General features: G+C 35.8%; 1 protein-coding gene across 1 annotated transcript; it reads right to left on the bottom strand.

The window, feature by feature from the left end:
• Positions 1 to 18,590: 18,590 nt before the first annotated feature.
• On the bottom strand, positions 18,591 to 19,526 carry LOC102274635 (olfactory receptor 4F6). The gene has a single exon (XM_005908860.2). The coding sequence runs from the start codon at positions 19,524 to 19,526 to the stop codon at positions 18,591 to 18,593; it is 936 nt and encodes a 311-aa protein (XP_005908922.2).
• Positions 19,527 to 20,316: the final 790 nt, after the last annotated feature.

Raw genomic sequence — 20,316 nt, 5'->3', positions numbered from 1 at the left:
TGGCTTTTTCTGATGATACCTAAAATCCAGAAACAAAATATCCAAAGAACTTATCAAATATTAATATTTAAAGAAACAGATTTAAGCGTTTATCAAATTCAATTTTATGAAGAAAAAACTTCACTAACAGCCATTAATATGTTATGAAAATATCATGCATTAATTTATTTCTTCAAGTAACACAACTAACGAGTGTAACTCATATCCTAATGAGTATCTACTATATTCTAAGTCCAATGTCAAGTTCTGAGGTGAAACAGAAATTCTGACTTTTGAAGTTTTACAGGTTTGATCTAGATGGATAGATACAGATAGATCAACATTAAATAACTTTAAATACAGATACATCTCTGACAACTAATTTGAAGGAAATATCAGAGGGCTATGATAATGTGACACATCACCATCATGATTATTTAGGCTCTGCAAAATATGAGCTATCACTGAAATTAAGTAGAGTAGTCCAGACTTTGGAAATGCTGTGTGCAAAGGCCCTGAGACTCAATTCGGGGGGACAAGAATATGAATGACTAAGATCAGGCTGGAGAAATAGGCCAAACAGGATGAAATATTTGATCCACAATAAGAATTTTGCTTTTTACCCTGAAAGCAGTAGAAAATCTGGGGGGATATTCAGCTCTAGCTGATAATATTTCTGTTTTCAGAGAGTTATAAAAACCTCAATGTAAACAATGGAAGGAGAGGGCCAGAATAAATGAGTAACCTCAAGAGACTATTGAAGAATCATATCACACCAGTGTGGACAGGGTGAATTATTCATTCAATGGTGTTGGCACAACAGATAAACTTGTAAATGCATAGATTATTGCCTCTCATCGTAAACTCAAGAAAGTTTCAAAATGATATTTAAACATCAAAAGGGTAACAAATCAAAAGAAAGAAAAATAATATTTAAATATTTAACATCTAAAAGTCATTCTAAGAATATCTCATTAACAAATAAGGGAGGAAAAATAGTTGGCACTATCCATAATATTCAGTTCTTACTATACTTAGATATAGGTATATGTACAAAGTTTGCATACATAGCTACATAGATATCTTATATGGATATATAAGCACTATAAAATAAAAATTAAAAATGCACTGAAAAACAAGTTATAAAATATCAGAAAGATGACTAATATTTCTTTATGAAATTAGTTCCTCCAGATAGATTAAATAGAAAGTGTGGTATACCAAATTTACAATGAGAAAAACATATAAGACTACTGACACAGAAGAAATCCTAATAACTGATAGTCATATGAAAAGTTAAACTCTCACTCAAAGAAATGTAAATAAGATTGCATTGGGTGCTCTTCTGTATTAACAAATTTCAAAGGTTTAAAAAAATTGATGAAATCATGGGTGAAGCTATGAGGAAAAAGTCACATTCATACACTGATAAAGAGAAAAGAAATTCAATTTGTTTAGAAGGTACTTCAGAAATAGACACCTAAACTTAAAAATTTTCACTATTTATGACTAAGTCAAGTGAAAACATATACATCTACTATATACAAAATAGATAAATAACAAAAGCTATTCTATAGCAGAGACAACTATATTTAATATCTTGTAATAATTTCTAATGGAAAAGAATCTGCCAAAGAATATATATGTATATATAGAGATATATATACGTATATATATATTAATGAATCACTTTGCTGTTTACCTAAAACATATAAAATAATTTATCAACTATACTTCAGTAAAAAGAAAATTTTCTTAGTGTATTGAAACTAGATAAACAGTTAGCTACAAGAGGCATCAATGATAAAAAAATTATAAAAAAATTTAGAAATAACATAAAAGTCTGCAATGGAGCATCTTCATAGTTAAATAAATATGAATTAAATATTCATAGTTCTTTCATCTTGGAAGTGTATTATTACTCATATATAGGAATAAAATTCATTGCTATGAAATATATGAATAACAGCCATTTAAAAACTGAGAAGTTCACAAGAAAGATATACAGGAAACTCATTTTTAAAACTTGTATGTCTAAGGAGAAAATAGAAAATGCATATCTTTAATTCTTATCACTAAATTGTTCCTCTCCAGGCTTATATGCATTTATTAGTTTGAGTCATAAGAGATTATTCTTTCAGTCAGTTCATATTTGATCAAATATCAATTTTATAGAGTTCAACCTAATACACATACTATTTCTTTTAGACATAATATTAAACAACTGTATCTTGAAACAAACCAAATTACTGATGCTTGTTCCACATCTGAATTAAATACCAGGAGTCCCCCACTTGCACAGCCACCACTAAGCTTTCCTCCAGGCCCCACACAACAACCACGCTCTCTCTCATCACTCCTCCCTTGGCACTCCAAACCACGCCTGGGCTCTCCCCACCACCACGCCTGGGCTCTCCCGTGGACACAACTCTGCACTGCCTCAGTGGGAAAGCAGCTTAAGTCTGTTGGAGCCCCTTGAAACTGTTATAGCCAAGAAGAGACAAGTAGGCAGCCAGGCCAGTGAGGAAGGACATTGTGAGGGTAATGGTTGTGAAGTGGGTCTTGCAGCCAAAAGGAAACACTGCAGGGGTGCTGCCAGGAGGCCCTGATACAGGGGCAGTGGATGGAGGATTTTATAGCCAATAACTGGGAAAAAAATAGATATGGACAGAACAAGGGAGAATGAACAGGACAATCATCAGAGTTAACTGCAGTGGGTGTGACATTTCAAAGGGGCTATAATCAAATCTCTATCTAAAGGCTATGATCATGCAATATGTAGATTTTAAAATATACATTGTCTGGTGTACAAAACAATGTATATTTACTTTGTTTTCATATGTAAAAAATATTTAAAACTGTTTCAAAGACCAATAAAAGGTTAGTTTTTTAAAAAGTAGTAATTAAAAATTGTTGGTAGTAGTAAGAAAATTAGGTGATTATTTTTTCCTGTTTTTCTCTTTGTCAATGAATGGATAAAGCAAATGTGATACACAACACAGCACACAAACACCAACATAATATTCAACTTAAAAGAACAAAAATTTCCTGCCGTTTCCAAAAAGCACAAGAGCAACTTGCAATTAAACATAGAGAAAGTGAAATAAGCCAGTCACAGAAAGCAAAACACTGCATGCTATCGTACATGAGGCATCATACAATTCAGAAACATAGTTAAATTTGATGGTACATGAAAATTCAGGTACTGTTCTCATGAATAATCATAAGGTTATCATCATCTAGATGTGAAGTCAAAAGTATTAGAGTAAGATATTTGGGTATGTATATTCATAGCCAAGTATTAATTCCTGTAAAAATCGTTACATGATGATCAATACTGTGTCTTAAATTGGTAAAATGCTGATGGCAGTTTTTTATGTGTATTTAAATAATTGGAAATGGCAACCCACTCTGGTGTTCTTGCCTGGAGAATCCCAGGGACAGGGGAGCCTGGTAGGTTGCCATCTATGGGGTCTCACAGAGTCGGACTCAACTGAAGCGACTTAGCAGCAGCAGCAGCAAATAACTGGAAACAACTAAAACAACCATCCAAATACTGGATTAAATCAAGAGCCTCTAATGGCAAAAACAGAATTCTTTTTATGAAATATGTTTGTACTTGAAAAAAGTTCCAAAACTGCACACCAAATATTACAAATAGTGAATCCTCAAAATAGGATACATGTGGCTTTCATCTCCTAAGACCTACATTTCTGTATTATTCAAATGGTCTAAAACAACCTGGTATTGGCTTTTGACTTAAAAATGAAATTTATTGTGAAAATACAGAATAAGAGTCCCAGATGTATAACCTTCAAATTCAGATTGTAGTGATGGTGAAGTGAAGTGAAGTCGCTCAGTCATGTCCAACTCTTTGCAATCCCGTGGACTGTAGCCTACCAGGCTCCTCCATCCATGGGACTCTCCAGGCAAGAATACTGGAGTGGGTTGCCATTTTCTTCTCCAGGGGATCTTCCCGACCCAGGGATGGATCTCCCGCACTGCAGGCAGACGCTTTACCCTCTGAGCCATGACGGTAGTACCACTTAATCAAGCATTTAAAAACTGAAATAAAGTTTTACAAGTGTGTCAACAACTGTTTACTCATAGAAAATCACAATAGCTCCTTAACAGAAAGTGTTGTCCATAAGAAATCAACGGCCAAGAAAAAAATCTTCTCTTTGTGGCAGTCTACTGCTAGGGCTGTAAAATTTATCTATCATTTAGTTGATTGATACTAGTAAGGAAAGAGATGAAAAGAGAGGAGACAGAAGACACAGGCACAGTAGTCAAAAGAAAAAGGAAAGAATAGAAGCAAGCAAGAAGGAATAGCATAACAATTAAAAAGGAAGCAGTCAGAACAGCATACCTTAGGAGTGGTTCCTGAGTCTTTTTTGCCTGCTCACCAATTACAAACTTCTCAGTAACTTCTCTCAATACAATGTCTCAGCAAGGCACATAATGCAACAGCCTACAACCCATTTTCCCAGCCTCTGATCTCACAACTCCACCTCACAAATCACTTGAACTACTAAGACAATTGTTCTTTCATTGATATGAGGGTTACTCATACTTTTGTTCTGCCCTATAGTTTTCTCTACATTTGTCCCTTGGCTGATTAATTCTTGTTCTAAAATTTCTGTCAGTTATTACTCAGTGATACCCCCTCTTTCCTCCAGTCTGCATGAGATATTCCTCCACCCTGCTATCACATCTTACTTGTGAAGTTCTCATGATAACTTTTTCATGACAGTATAATTTACAATTGACTAGTTTCTCTGTCTCCTCTGCAAAGGGTATGAGCTTCTTGAGAGCAGGGACGAAATCATGTGAATTTGGGAGAGAAGACAAGGGGTTGGATGTCTGTGGGCATGCATGTACATATACCTTGAAAATTGATAACAGTTTATTGGTAAACACACTGGTTTTTTATATTATTCTCATTGAAAACTGATGCCAGTAGAATTAAAAAGCAGTTTTCATTCTAGAAATTGCCATGAAAAAAATGACAGGTCAAAGATGATTCACATCAAAACCAATTCCCAAGGTCCTTCCTAGTTTAAGTGAAATATAATCCAGATCTAAAAATTTCCCTGTAAATTCAGATACAATCCAGGCACATGAAGAGCTTCTTGCAATCTGAAAAGTAAAACTTCCCCTTGGAAAGACTGGCACTTGTATAGGTTCAACAAGTTCCAAAAAATGTATGTTGAATTGAAAACCAGAAATAGAGATTAGAGAGAGTGGGAGGCAAAGTGGTGGGGTGGAGGGGGAGAATTTTTGAAATGTTGAAGCAGAGTTGCTATACTTTGCCCATAGAGGGAAAGCAGCTGGTAATTTTAACAGGCTATTCACTTAAATTATACTGTCCTCACTTACCTGACCTCACTTCCCGAAAAAAGGCCCCAGAAAACAATGTTTTCACTATAAATGAACCTCTTAAGAAGTGTTTCCCTCTTTGATCTCTGTGGTTAGTACTCCTTACAACTAGTCCAGCTCTAACAACACTTTTGGGTGGCCCTTTGATGACTCAGTGACCTGAGTCCCCAGGCCGTTTATTATGAGATTTCTACCTGAATTCCCATGCCATTAAGAGAAAAAAAAATATTAGAAGCTTGATTTAAAAAGTAAATGTGAATAAAAGGAAGCTATGATTAATAAACTGTGACAGCAAAATATATTCAAGGAAACTTATCTCCTAATATTTTAATACCTACTGATCAATATCATTTAGACCAATACTAGTGAAAAAGGAATGCCTATTAACACACTCATTAGTAAAAATTATTTCAAATTCTAATGGAAACATATTCATGCAATATTCCTAGAAACCCTATCCCTGCTTTTACCTCATTGATATAATTACCAATCCCATTTTGGCCATGATAATATCTTAAAAACAGAAATAAATGTGTTGGCAAAGGTCAGAATACTAAAATCAAAATGAATATTCAAGTGAAAAAATATTCTGATCTCGAAGTTTATGAATTCATTCCCTAGCTATGCTGCTTATTTTTTAGATCAATGCCATGATGTATTAAAGAGAAGTTCACAAGTGTATTAAGCTTTGCACTTTTCTGAGTATAATACCTATACGATCTCATTTATTATGTCTAACCAAACAGTGAAATGGAAATCCCATATTCTTCCTCACCTGATGAGAAATAAGACTGTGACTTCACAGTTAAGGGGAAATAATTTGTGTACCTTGGCATTCAGCACTGTGATTTTTTTATTCATTAACTAACTCTAATACTAATACCGAATATCTCTAACTCTATAATACTGCTCAGAAAAGCAATGTGTACACACAGAAGATCAAATATCACCATTCTTATAAAATTTAACATTATTATAAGAGCTACATTTCAACATATTATACTAAAATTCTTTTTATTAAACTGCTATTATTCTCATTTTACAAAAATTTAGACTAATTTCTACATAACATTCAGCCTAGAAAGAAATGAACGAAATTTTAGTGTTAGAATTGTAGCATTCTCTTTTACATCAAAAATACACATTATCCAAGTATGTTTTTTTTTCTTAAATAAGCTAAAAAAAGTTGATAACTAAAATCTTAATTCATAGTGGAAAATAATATTTACTAGTTTATCTTTTTAGTGCTACATTTTATGTTATTAAGATAAATTAACATAATGTAAAATCAACCATTTGAGAGCTACAAACCAATGGCATTTAGGCATTCATTATATTGTGGGATCATCACTTTGACTTAGTTCCAGACTATTTTCATCCATGTTGAAATGTGTATCTGATATGTGTCTGTGTCTGAATGGTATTCCTTTGTATGGATTACCACATTTGTCAATCCATTCATCAGTGGATGAACATGTGGATGAACACCTTTGCCCATTGTGAATAGTTCTAAATACTCATTACGAGATTTTAATACTTGTTTTTAATTCTTTGGGGTTATAGACTAGGAGCAGAATTGATGAGTTTTATGATAATTCTGTTTAACTTTGTGAGGAAGGGCAAAGTAGGAAGGTTATCACCCCACTAAAATGTATTTGGCATTTTCTCATGATTATACCAAAGTTAGGGGTTCAGGGGATGCACACCACAGGTGATCTGCCATTTTTTACACCAGAGAAGGGGATGGCACCCCACTCCAGTACTCTTGCCTGGAAAATCCCATGGATGGAGGAGCCTGGTAGGCTGCAGTCCATGGGGTCGCTAAGAGTCGGACATGACTGAGTGACTTCACTTTCACTTTTCACTTTCATGCATTGGAGAAGGACATGGCAACCCACTCCAGTGTTCTTGCCTGGAAAATCCCAGGGACAGGGGAGCCTGGTGGGCTACCGTCTATGGGGCCGCACAGAGTCAGACACGACTGAAGTGACTTAGCAGCATCAAGTGTCTATACCATCACCATGATTTATGTCTGCTGATGTTGACCTTGATCGTTTGCCTGAAATGTCAGGTTCCCTCACTGTAGATTTACTTTCCATACTATCCACACTGTATTTTGAGAAAAGTCACTATACTCAGCCCACATTTAAGGAATGAGTAGCTATGCTCCCCTTGATTAGGGTAGCGTGCTACAAATTTATCTCTAATTCTCCTGCATACTTTGCTACCCCATGTACTAATTTATTCAATCATTTATATTAGTATGAAATCATGGATATTTATTTTATAATCTGGATTATAATCAAACACTGCTATTGGGAATATTTTCATTTGGCTCTGAAGCCTCTTTGATGTATAGCCACATCAAATTTTGTGAGTTTATGTATGTTTGAGCATTCTATTCTCTGGGACTAAAAGATGCTCCCAGATTATCTTGTATCTTAATTTCCTATTCCAATAATAGCCCTATCTCCAAAGATCCCTGATTCCATTTACGGATAATGGAATTAGAAATAAACGTGCTCATTGTTTCTAGAATGCCATTGCATTTAGGCCCTCACAGAAGACATAGAAAATGCCTAAGACAATATATTCTTAATTACAGTTATCATAAAGAATTTCATTACACTAAAATCTCCTGTGCTTCACATATTCATTCATCCTCATGAATTCATGATCCCCTGACAAGCACCTAACTTTTCACTGTCTCCAGTGTGTCAAGATAGAAGACCCTCCTATGCCTGATCAGCTGAGTTGACTAGTGGTGGATTGACATCACTGACACTATCCACATAGTTAATGTCAAGTGTAATAATCCCACTCTTCTACTTCATTCTTTTCATGCCTGCTTTCCAAACCCTGCCATTCATTCCCAAAGTGCAAAGAGAACTCTAAAAATGTGAAGTTGCATAAATTTTCTCTAATTTCTCTTTATTTGTCTAAAACAGCCATTTGCATTGAATGAAATATATTTAAGCATAATATTATTTTAAATTAGTTGAATTTAAAATATCCTCCCATACTCTATATCTCAAAGGAAAAAACTCCACCATACATGTATATATATATATGTGTGTATGCATATACATATATATATATATATAGAGAGAGAGAGAGAGAGAGAGAGATGTGTGCACATGTAAGTATGTAACTGCATAGAAAACAAACTGAAACCATAAGCACCAATATGTGAATAATTTTATTCTGATGAAAAAAATGTAACAGCCATGGGCAGATAGACACATGTTATCATATTTCCTTCTCAGATCACTAAAGTATTGGATTCTTGTCCTTAACTAAATCATGTAATTTGTATAAATGAAAATAAAAGGTAAGCTTCCCTTAAAATATTTTGAAGAATATCGATAATATTGCCTTTGCGTACATGTACGCTCACTTGTGTCTGACTCTTTGTGACCCCATGGTTTCTCTCTGGTAAGAAGATACACTCTGTACTACATTTTGTAAACTTCTTAACTTATCCCTTGGTTCTCTTTCTCTGTCATATTTAAGACAATCTTTTAATGCTATATTTCCATGCACACTAATTAGAATGGTTTAGAATTTTTGCATAACTTTCAGAAATATCAAGGGTTTCTTCTCCAAGGTACATTTTGAAATTTCTGGACTCCCTATAGCATCAAAAAGAGTAACTCCTACAGAGTCTTACAGCTACAGAGGTGCCCTCTTTGAGGTAATATTCAGGTAGTCACAGAGCCACAATCATCAGGGTCTACAGTTTTCTTTAAGTTAAGGAAAACTGTGTTCTGGATACAGATATATAACTGTAATTAATAGAAATTTCTAAATATTTAGAAAAGTGATGGTTATTAATTTAACTCTGGAAAGAATCTGATAGAGATTATGGAGAGAAATCTCTCAAAGCCTATAATAATTAATAGTTACCCTGGAAATGGAATTATACTCTTGGAACTGAACAGGAGAGAAAGAATGACAACATAGATGAAGGCCTGGCATCAGAGAACATTCAGATTACACTTTAGTCATGCTATTTCTCACTCTGAAACTCCAATAGATTGCACTGAAAGCCAAACTCAGAATAGTAAGAATATTTAACTTATTTCATTTAGTTATTGTGAAGATTATTTTAGACAATGTAGGTGAAAATTTCTATCACATGAGAGGTATTCAGAGAGAGAGTGACAGGGAGATATAAAGAAACAGGGATGTTTAGTTTTCCCATGGCCCTAAAATTAGCAGTTCAAAGAATAAAATGAATTTTTTTTCAATTCTTATTTTTAATTTTCCTAACTTTTGATTATTTTGTGAGTTCTGCTCTAACTCATTTGATTTTACAGCTATACTATTAGAATATTTGGCTTACTTCTTTTACTTAGAGTTAAAAATTACATACTTATTTTATAATTATTTTAACAGTATTATTAATATAGTTTTATATAGCAGCAATATGTTGCCCTTTCTAATTTAACTAAAATAACATTGACAGCCTATTAAGCTAGTATTAGGTGAAAAAGCAGGCATATGCTTTTATTCTTTGATATAACATACACCACCTACAATCTATTTCTTTTTCACTGAAGTGCACAAAAGTGATCACAGTTCATAGTAAGAAAATATTCAATAAATTTCTGTTTACCACACTGGAAAAAATTAAAAGCCCCTCCTACATCTATAGCTTTCTAATTCTATTTTTATTTTTATCCTTGGTACCTGATAACTCTGTGGATTTAAACAAAAACAGTCTCATCAATAGCTTCAGTTACAGACAACAGGGAGGGTAAACCCAGACTAAACCTCAGGTCCACAGCACTGAATTGATCATAATTCTTGATTCATAGTATATTCAACATCTTTTTCAATGGTGATTTTGAATTTTTATGCTTGTTTATTCAATAATAAAACTATATCTATAAAAACATGACTAATATATGACCTAAACAGTTAATAATATAGCTGATAATGTGTGCATACTCTTCCTTATCCTTAGCCTCCCACAGATAGAATTACTTACATCATTTTTAATAGTTATATATAGAAGTTCCCACAAAATACAGCATTTTTATATTGCTGTTTACTTTACAAAAATTTTGCTAACTTCTTTTTTCTTCATTATGGTGTATCAAAAAGCTATATATCTGTCATTTTATATAGTTGTATCTTATATGCTATGATTCTGAATAATATTTCATTGTCCTGTTTATATGCATAATTATAAATATCTCTATATGTGCAGTTGTAAGAATTTATCTCAAGCATACACATAGGACTGAAATTGCTGGACCATAGGATGTGTGAGTATTGAGCTTTATTAGAAAAGCACAAATTTTTTTCCAAAGTGATTATGTAAGAATAAGCTTCCATCACCAATAAATAAGAAACTTGCTTGATTCAGAAAAAAATATTTTTATGTCTTTTCTTCAGATAAAATTAGAATAAACTGAATAAATGGAAGAAATAACCAATTTGTGGTGTCTGAATTTATTTTTCTCGGGCTGTGTGACTCATGACAACTTTAGGCCTTCCTCCTAGAGATATTTTCTTCACTTTATTTAATCACCATTTTGGGCAACATCTTCTTGTTTTCCTAATTACTGCTGACCTTCATCTCCACTCCTCAATGTACTTCCTGTTAGTCAAGCTTTTTTTTCATTGATTTATGGCTTTCAACAGTAACTACTCCTAAACTGACCTCAAACTTTCTCAAAGGAAACAAGACCATCTCCTTTAGAGCATGCATGTGTCACATTGTTTTTGTTCCTCTTTTTTTTTGGCGGGGGTGGGAGGGGGTTGCTGCTTGTGTCTATGGCCTATGACCGTTATGTGGCCATCTGAAAGCCACTCCAGTACTCTAGCATCATGAACACACAAATGTGCGTTCAGCTAGTGATGACACCATGGATCATTGGCTTTGTGCATTCAATAAGCCAACTAGCTATAATTATACAATTGCCTTTCTGTGGACCCAGAGAATTGGATAGTTTTTTCTATAATATTTGGTGATCAAGCTAGCTTGCATGGGCACTGATATTCTTGAAATGTTGATAAATGCTGACAGTGGGGTACTTGGCCACCATCTGCTCCATTCTTTGCTGATCTTTTACTCTTCTATTCCGCTTACTGTCTGCATCAATCAATGCACAGGGCATCCAAGGCTGTCTCCACTTGCACTACCCACATCACGGTGGTTGTGTTATTTTTGGGCCTTGCATCTTCATCTATCTGTTTCCACTCAGCACTACTTGGGTGGGCAAGTTCCTTGCTGTACTTTATGAGATCATCATATCACTACTAAATCCAATCATTTATACTTTCAGAAATAAAGAGATTAGAAATGCCATTAAGAGAGTATGACAGACTGTGGATTTCTGTTGGTATTTCATCATCTCAAATTATCAGAATGTTTTCTGTGAGTTCTTTAAATTAGTCACACCTATTCTGTTACTTAAGACTGGGAAGAGTTCCCCAATGCACATATGGAAATCATGTATATCTCTTGATGACAGTTTTGTGTCAATTCTTTAGTATTCCAGAATTGTCAAAATGAGTTTTTGTTTGGGAAGTTTGGCCAGTCTTTATAAGTATTATTTTTATTGTTCTCAAGAATGACTTTAAATTAATAAGAATTTTAATTAATTATTACTCTTCTTTGGTTACTTCAACACTGACACCATATCTGAAAATTTTTTACTATTCTATGCATTTCTTTTAGTAGAGCATTTCACATAGACTTCTCTAAAGTTTTCTTTAATAAGTTAGTGTATTATATTGCTATATTTATCTATACAAAATGATAAATTAGTCTATCAATTAGTTAACATTCTATTACCTTCTGTAGACATATCTATAAAAGTAATCATTAAGTATTCCTAATCATATTCAGAAAGAAAGTTGAATCATAATCATAATCTGGAGAGAGACTTGTTCCCTCAATATCATGTTTTAGTCATATGCAAAAATGTAATTTCTTTAAAAGATACATATTAAACACAAAGATGTCTATATTAACAACCTTTGGAGAATTTGTTTTCCCTTCCTATTCATAAATGGGTTAGGCAGTTCATCATACAGGTAGGTCAAAATGTAGCTCTGGAATCAGCAATCCTTTAATTCACTGAAGTGTTCAAATAGCCTGTAAGAACTAGATTATGTTTAAAGTTTGCAAATTATTCATTACTACATTAAACAAAACAAAACTTTTCTTCAGAAATCTTCCTCAAAATGTTATACAAATTTACATCCATTTATATAAAATCCATGGATCTAGATATACTACCAATTCCATATTACTTTCTAAAGATGACATAGTCCTGTGTAGTTTGTAACATTTCCAATAAAGAATCTCAGGAATAAATCTTAAAAAAATAACTGCTATTTTCATATGTGTATGTATATATGCATATATATTCTGATATTCTTATTCTTTTACATATTTGTATTCACTTTGGATAATATCTATTGATTTGTCTTGAATCCATTGATTTTTTTTCTGCTGCTGTGTCCAGTCCATTTTCTCAGTTCAGTTCAGTTCAGTTGTTCAGTTGTATCTGACTCTTTGTGACCCAATGAATTGCAACATGCCAGGCCGCCCTGTCCATCACCAACTCCCGGAGTTCACTCAGACTCACGTCCATCAAGTCAGTGATGCCATCCAGCCATCTCATCCTCTGTCATCCCCTTCTCCTCCTGCCCCCAATCCCTCCCAGCATCAGAGTCTATTCCAATGAGTCAACTCTTTGCATGAGGTGGCCAAAGTACTGGAGTTTCAGCTTTAGCACCATTCCTTCCAAAGAAACCCCAGGGCTGATCTCCTTCAGAATGGACTGGTTGGATCTCCTTGCAGTCCATGGGACTCTCAAGAGTCTTCTCCAACACCACAGTTCAAAAGCATCAATTCTTTGGTGCTCAGCTTTCTTCACAGTCCAACTCTCACATCCATACATGACCACAGGAAAAACCATAGCCTTGACTAGATGAACCTTTGTTGGCAAAGTAATGTCTCTGCTTTTGAATATGCTATCTAGGTTGGTCATAACTTTCCTTTTTTTTTCATTATTTTTTTTTTACTTGTTCTTTTTTTAAATTTTATTTTATTTTTAAACTTTACATAATTGTATTAGTTTTGCCAAATATCAAAATGAATCCGCCACAGGCATACATGTGTTCCCCATCCTGAACCCTCCTCCCTCCTCCCTCCCCATATCCTCCCTCTGGGTCATCCCAGTGCACCAGCCCCAAGCATCCAGTATCCTGCATCGAACCTGGACTGGCTGCAGTCACCATCTGCAGTGATTTTTGAGCCCCAAAAATAAAATGTGACACTGTTTCCACTGTTTCCCCATCTATTTCCCATGAAGTGATGGGACTGGATGCCATGATCTTCGTTATCTGAATGTTGAGCTTTAAGCCAACTTTTTCATTCTCCACTTTCACTTCCATCAAGAGGTTTTTTAGTTCCTCTTCACTTTCTGCCATAAAAGTCATGTCATCTCATATCTGAGGTTATTGACATTTCTCCCAGCAATCTTGATTCCAACTTGTGTTTCTTCCAGTCCAGCGTTTCTCATGATGTACTCTGCATATAAGTTAAATAAGCAGGGTGACAATATACAGCCTTCACATACTCCTTTTCCTATTTGGAAACAGTCTGTTGTTCCATGTCCAGTTCTAACTGTTGCTTCCTAACCTGCATACAGATTTCTCAAGAGGCATGTCAAGTGGTCTGGTATTCCCATCTCTTTCAGAATTTACCACAGTTTATTGTGATCTACACAGTCAAAGGCTTTGGCATAGTCAATAAAGCAGAACTAGATGTAAAAGAGTCAGAAATGCAGTACTTGGATGCAATCTCAAAAATGACAGAATGATCTCTGTTCATTTCCAAGGCAAACCATTCAATATCACAGTAATCCAAGTCTATGCTCAAACCAGTAATGCTGAAGAAGCTAAAGTTGAATAGTTCTGTGAAAACCTACAAGACCTTTTAGAACTAAAACCCAAAAAGATGTCTTTTTCATTATAGGGGACTGGAATGCAAAAGTAGGAAGTCAAGAAACACCTGGAGTAACAGGCAAATTTGGCCTTGGAATACAGAATGAAGCAGGCAAAGACTAATAGAGTTTTGCCAAGAAAATGCACTGGTCATAGTAAACACCCTCTTCCAACAACACAAGAGAAGACTCTACACATGGACATCACCAGATTGTCAACACCGAAATCAGATTGATTATATTCTTTGCAGCCAAAGATGGAGAAGCTCTATACAGTCAACAAAACCAAGAACAGGAGCTGACTGTGGCTCAGATCATGAACTCCTTATTACCAAATTCAGACAGAAATTGAAGAAAGTAGGGAAAACCACTAGACCATTCAGGTATGACCTAAATCAAATCCTTTATGATTATACAGTGGAAGTGAGAAATAGATTTAAGGGACTAGATTTGATAGACAGAGTGCCTGATGAACTATGGACTGAGGTTTGTGACATTGTACAGGAGACAGGGATCAAGACCATCCCCATGGAAAAGAAACACAAAAAAGCAAAACAGCTGCCTGGGAAGGCCTTACAAATAGCTGTGAAAAGAAGAGAAGCAAAAAGCAAGGGAGAAAAGGAAAGATATAAGCATCTGAATACAGCGTTCCAAAGAATAGCAATAAGAGATAAGAAAGACTTCCTCAGCGATCAATGCCAAGAAATAGAGGAAAACAAGAGAATGGGAAAGACTAGAGATCTCTTCAAGAAAATTAGAGATACCAAGGGAACATTTGGAGAAGGCGATGGCAGCCCACTCCAGTACTCTTGCCTGGAAAATCCCGTGGATGGAGGAGCCCTGTAGGCTGCAGCCCATGGGGTCGCTCAGAGTCAGACAGGACTGAGCTACTTCACTTTCACTGTTCACCTTCATGCATTGGAGAAGGAAATGGCAATCCACTCCAGTATTCTTGCCTGGAGAATCCCAGGGACAGGGGAGCCTGGTGGGCTGCCGTCTATGGGGTCTCACAGAGTCGGACACGACTGAAGCGACTTAGCAGTAGCAGTAGAAGGGAACATTTCATGCAAAAATGGGCTCGATAAAGGACAGAAATGGTATGGACCTAACAGAAGCAGAAGATATTAAGAAGAGGTGGCAAGAATACACAGAAGAACTGTATAAAAAAGATCTTCATGACCCAGATAATCACGATGGTGTGATCCCGGACCTAGAGCCAGACATCCTGGAATGTGAAGTCAAGTGGCCCTTAGAAAGCATCACTACAAACAAAGCTAGTGGAGGTGATAGAATTCCAGTTGAGCTATTTCAAATCCTGAAAGATGATGCTGTGAAAGTGCTGCACTCAATATGCCAGCAAATTTGGAAAACTCAGCAGTGGCCACAGGACTGGAAAAGGTCAGTTTTCATTCCAATCCCAAAGAAAGGCAATGCCAAAGAATGCTCAAACTACTGCACAACTGCACTCAATCAATCTCACATGCTAGTAAAGTAATGCTCAAAATTCTCCAAGCCAGGCTTCAGTCCATTTTTAAGCCTTCTTAAATTCATAATATTATACATTTCTTTTTCACTTCTAAAATCAATTGGTTCTTTCTTAGATATTCTGTTTCTCTGCATAATTATTTTTTCAATTTTTCAACTTCTTAATGTCTCTTTTAACTACATCAATTATTTTGTGCTCTCTTCTGATTTCACAAATTGAGCCACATTTGGTCTGCTTCTCTTTACACATTTCCTTCTAATTATCAATCACATGTTCTCACTTCTTGCATATTCCATAGTTACTTTTTTCTATTTTATACATGTATATAAAAGATCATGTACCTCTGATATAATAAATTCTTCAGAAATAATCTACTCTTTTCCTCTATGAGGCATAAAATGTTAAGGCATAATGCCTTCAATCCAATCAAGTACTGACTCTATTCAAATCTGCATTGTAGTTTTTAGAAGACTTGATACACTTCAGGTTTGATCCTGTGCCATGGATATAACCCTTCCACGTTTGGCTTATGATTCTAATAGATCTTTATCTCCTCAGTCTGACAGATTCAGGTAATTCAGTATTGCCTTCAGAACTTTTGAACTTAGAACTTCAGTCTTCTCCATTCTTCTGCTACTTTCAAATACTTTTGGCAAATTCCTCAGAGTTCTGGCTTTATATTGTACTTCCTAATTTAATGTAGCTAACAAGAATCCACTAAAAGTATAAATCAAAACAATGAAATAATCGTGAACAGGAAAAATATAAAATTACAAACTGATTGCATAATCCTGAAAGAATTGTGGATCACAAATACTCAGGACATAGGGTCCTTTCATAGCTTCACAGTGAACCTGACTCAGTCTTCTAGTTGTCAAAGCCGGCTATAAATTAAATAGGTTTTATAATTTACACAGACCATACACACTAACACATATTTGAAACCCATGTTTTGAGACACAGTAGAGTTGCATCCCACTCCAGTACTCTTGCCTGGAAAATCCCATGGACGGAGGAGCCTGGTGGGCTGCAGTCCTTGGGGTCGCTAAGAGTCGGACACGACCGAGCGACTTCACTTTGACTTTTCACTATCATGCATTGGGGAGGAAATGGCAACCCACTCCAGTGTTCTTGCCTGGAGAATCCCATGGACAGAGTTGCCTGGTGGGCTGCCGTCTATGGGGTTGCACAGAGTCGGACACGACTGAAGCGACTTAGCAGCAGTAGCAGCAGCAGAGTTAGATAAGATGAGTTACTATAGAAAATAGTCAGCAACAATTTGGAAAGAATAGTTTTTGTATATTAATAATAACATCTAGTCCATGATCAGATCAACACATTCTGATGTTTGAGGAATATTCATTGATAAATTAAGTCACAGTTTCAAAAACTGTGAAATACCAACACATACATAAATTTCCCTGTCCTAAGTCAATTGGAGAATGATTTGAGTCCACTGGAATTGAGACAAACAATAAAGTGTATTTCAAACTCATAAAATATACTGTTTGTGAGACTCTCCTTTTTGTTTTCCTTCCTACTGTCAATCTCTATTATAGTATATGTTCTGTTTTCCTTCTACTCCAATTCTCACCCTCTGTTTTTATTTCTGGGCCATAAATATTCCCTCATACATATTTTTGTCTTTCAGAAAGAAAGATAAATGTAATTATTCATATCCAGCACTTAAATCAAAAAAGAGATATTTCATAGTTTTCTGAAAAGTTTGCATATATTATTTCTATGCTAATTAATTCATTGAATTAATAAAATTCAGTTGATTAGTTGAATACAGGCAGTCTGATGCGTAAGGCCATACTTTCAGTAAACACTAAGTCTATAATCACTGCTTTTCCAAAACTGTCCAAATATTTCCTGGGACTTCAATTTGGCTGACAAACAAATCATTATCTAGAGATTTAACAAGATAATTGAATGTAACCTCATAACCAATGGTCTAGTCTAAATATTATAAAATGGTCAGTTCAGTTCAGTTCAGTCGCTCTGTCATGGCTGACTCTGCAACCACATGGACTGCAACATGCCAGGCTTCCCTGTCCATCACTAGCTCCCAGAGAATGCTCAAACTCATGCCCATAGAGTTAGTGTTGCCTTCCAACCATCTCATCCTCTGTCATCTCCTTCTCCTCCTGTCTTCAATCTTTTCCAGAATCAAGGTCTTTTTCAATTAGTCAGTTCTTCACATCAGGTGGCCAAAGTATTGGAACTTCAGCTTCAGCATCAATCCTTCCAATGAATATTCAGGAGACTGATTTACTTTAGGACTGGCTGGTTTGATCTCCTTGCAGTCCAAGGGACTCTCAAGGGTCTTCTCCAAACTCACAGTTCAAAAGCATCAATTCTTTGGCACTCAGCTTTCTTTATGGGCCAATACATGACTTATCCATACATGACTACTGGAAAAACCATAGCTTTGACTAGATGGACTGCTGTCGGCTAAGTAATGTCTCTGCTTTTAATATGTCATCTTGGTTGGACATTGCTTTTCTTCCAAGGCGCAAATGTCTTTTAATTTCATGGCTGCAGTCACCATCCACAGTAATTTTGGGGCCCAAGAAAATAAAGTCTGTCACTGTTTGCGTTGTTTCACCTTTTCACCATGAAGTGATGGGACCAGATGTCATGATCATAGTCTTTTGAATGCTGAGTTTTAATCCAGCTTAACTTCAGAAAAAAAAGCCCCAAATTTTGTATATTTATTTAACCATTTGTATTACACGAAGTTGTCTGAAGTAACTTGTGCACCCATGAGTTACTTAAGAGATCTTCAAACTCAAGAGCTGACAACTCAGTCTCCTCATTGCCATCTTCATGTCTTTGTTCCTCAGTGTGTAAATGGCAGGATTCAGGATGGGTGTAACCAAAAAGTCTAAAATGGCAAGAAACTTATTCACTGGCACCGTGGGAAATGGCCACATGTAAACAAAGATGCAGGGTCCAAAGAACAAAACCACCACAGTGATGTGTGCTGACAGAGTAGAGAGGGCCTTGTGCAAACCACCTGAAGAACGTTTCCACATTGTGACCAGAATGAAAACATAGGAGATGATCAACAAGAAGAAAGTACCCATGGATATGAACCCACTGTTGGCAGTGACCATGAATTCCATTCTGTAGGAATCTACACAGGCAAGTTTGATAAACCAAGGAAGGTCACAGTAAAAGCTGTCGATTTCATTAGGACCACAGAAAGGCAAATGGATCACAAAAGCTAACTGGACCACTGAGTGAATGAGGCCAATAGCCCAAGCACCACACAGAAGCAAAAGGCACACCCGTGGGCTCATGAGGGTCAGGTAGTGCAGGGGCTTACATATGGCCACATAGCGGTCAAAGGCCATGGCAGTGAGCAGCACCATCTCAGATCCACCCAGCGTGTGAAGGACAAATATCTGGATGACACACCCCTGGAAGGATATGGTTTTGTGCCCAGAGTACAGGTCAGAGATCATCTTAGGCACTGTTAAGGTAGAAAGACACAAATCAATAGATGAGAGGTTGGCTAGAAGGAGGTACATGGGGGAATGTAGGTGAGGGTCAAAGGTCACTGTAAACACAACAAGGAGATTCCCCAAAACAATTGTGACATAAAACACTGTAGAGAAGGCAAGGAGGAAATGCTGCACTGGTCTAGAGGTAGAAAGTCCCAGGAGAACAAATTCAGACACAGAAGAGTCATTTCTTTCATACATTGGCTTTTTCTGATGATACCTAAAATTCAGAAACAAAATATCCAAAGAATTTATCAAATGTCAATATTTAAAGAAACAGATTTAAGCTTTTATCAAATTCAATTTTATGAAGAAAAAATCTTCACTAAAAGCCATTAATATATTATGAAAATATCATGCATTTATTTTTTCAAGTAACACAACTAATGAGTGTAACTGATATACTAATGATATTCACTATATTCTAAGTCCAATGTCAAGTTCTGAAGTGAAACAGTAATTCTGACTTTTGAAACTTTACAGGCTAGATCTAGATGGGTAGATACAGGTAGATATTGATATTAAATAATTTCAATTATAGATACATCTCTGACAACTAATTTGAAGGAAATATCAGAGGGCTATGATTACAATGTGACACATCACCATCATGCTTATTCAGACTCTTCAAAATAGGAGTTACCACTGAAAGTAAGTAGAATAGTCCAGACTTTGGAAAGGCCATATGCAAAGGCCCTGAGACACAAAAGCAAGAATGTGAATGACTGAGATCAGGCTGGAGAAATAGGCCAAACAGGATGAAATCTTGGATCCATGATAAGAATTTTGCTTTTTACCCTAAGAGCAGTAGAAAATCTGTGGGGATATTCAGCTCCAGCTTATCATATCTCTGCTTTCAGACAGTTATAAAAGCCTTAATGTAAAGAATGGAAGGAGAGGGCCAGAATAAACTTAGAGTGACCTCAAGAGACTATTGAAGAATCAAATCACATCAATGTGGAGAGGGTGAATTATTCAGTCAATGGTGTTG

The sequence above is a fragment of the Bos mutus genome, chromosome 10 (genome assembly GCF_027580195.1).
Source record: "Bos mutus isolate GX-2022 chromosome 10, NWIPB_WYAK_1.1, whole genome shotgun sequence".
Lineage (NCBI taxonomy): Eukaryota > Metazoa > Chordata > Mammalia > Artiodactyla > Bovidae > Bos > Bos mutus.
The sequence above is the reverse complement of the archived record's forward strand: the minus strand, read 5'-3'. Positions and strand labels throughout refer to the sequence as shown.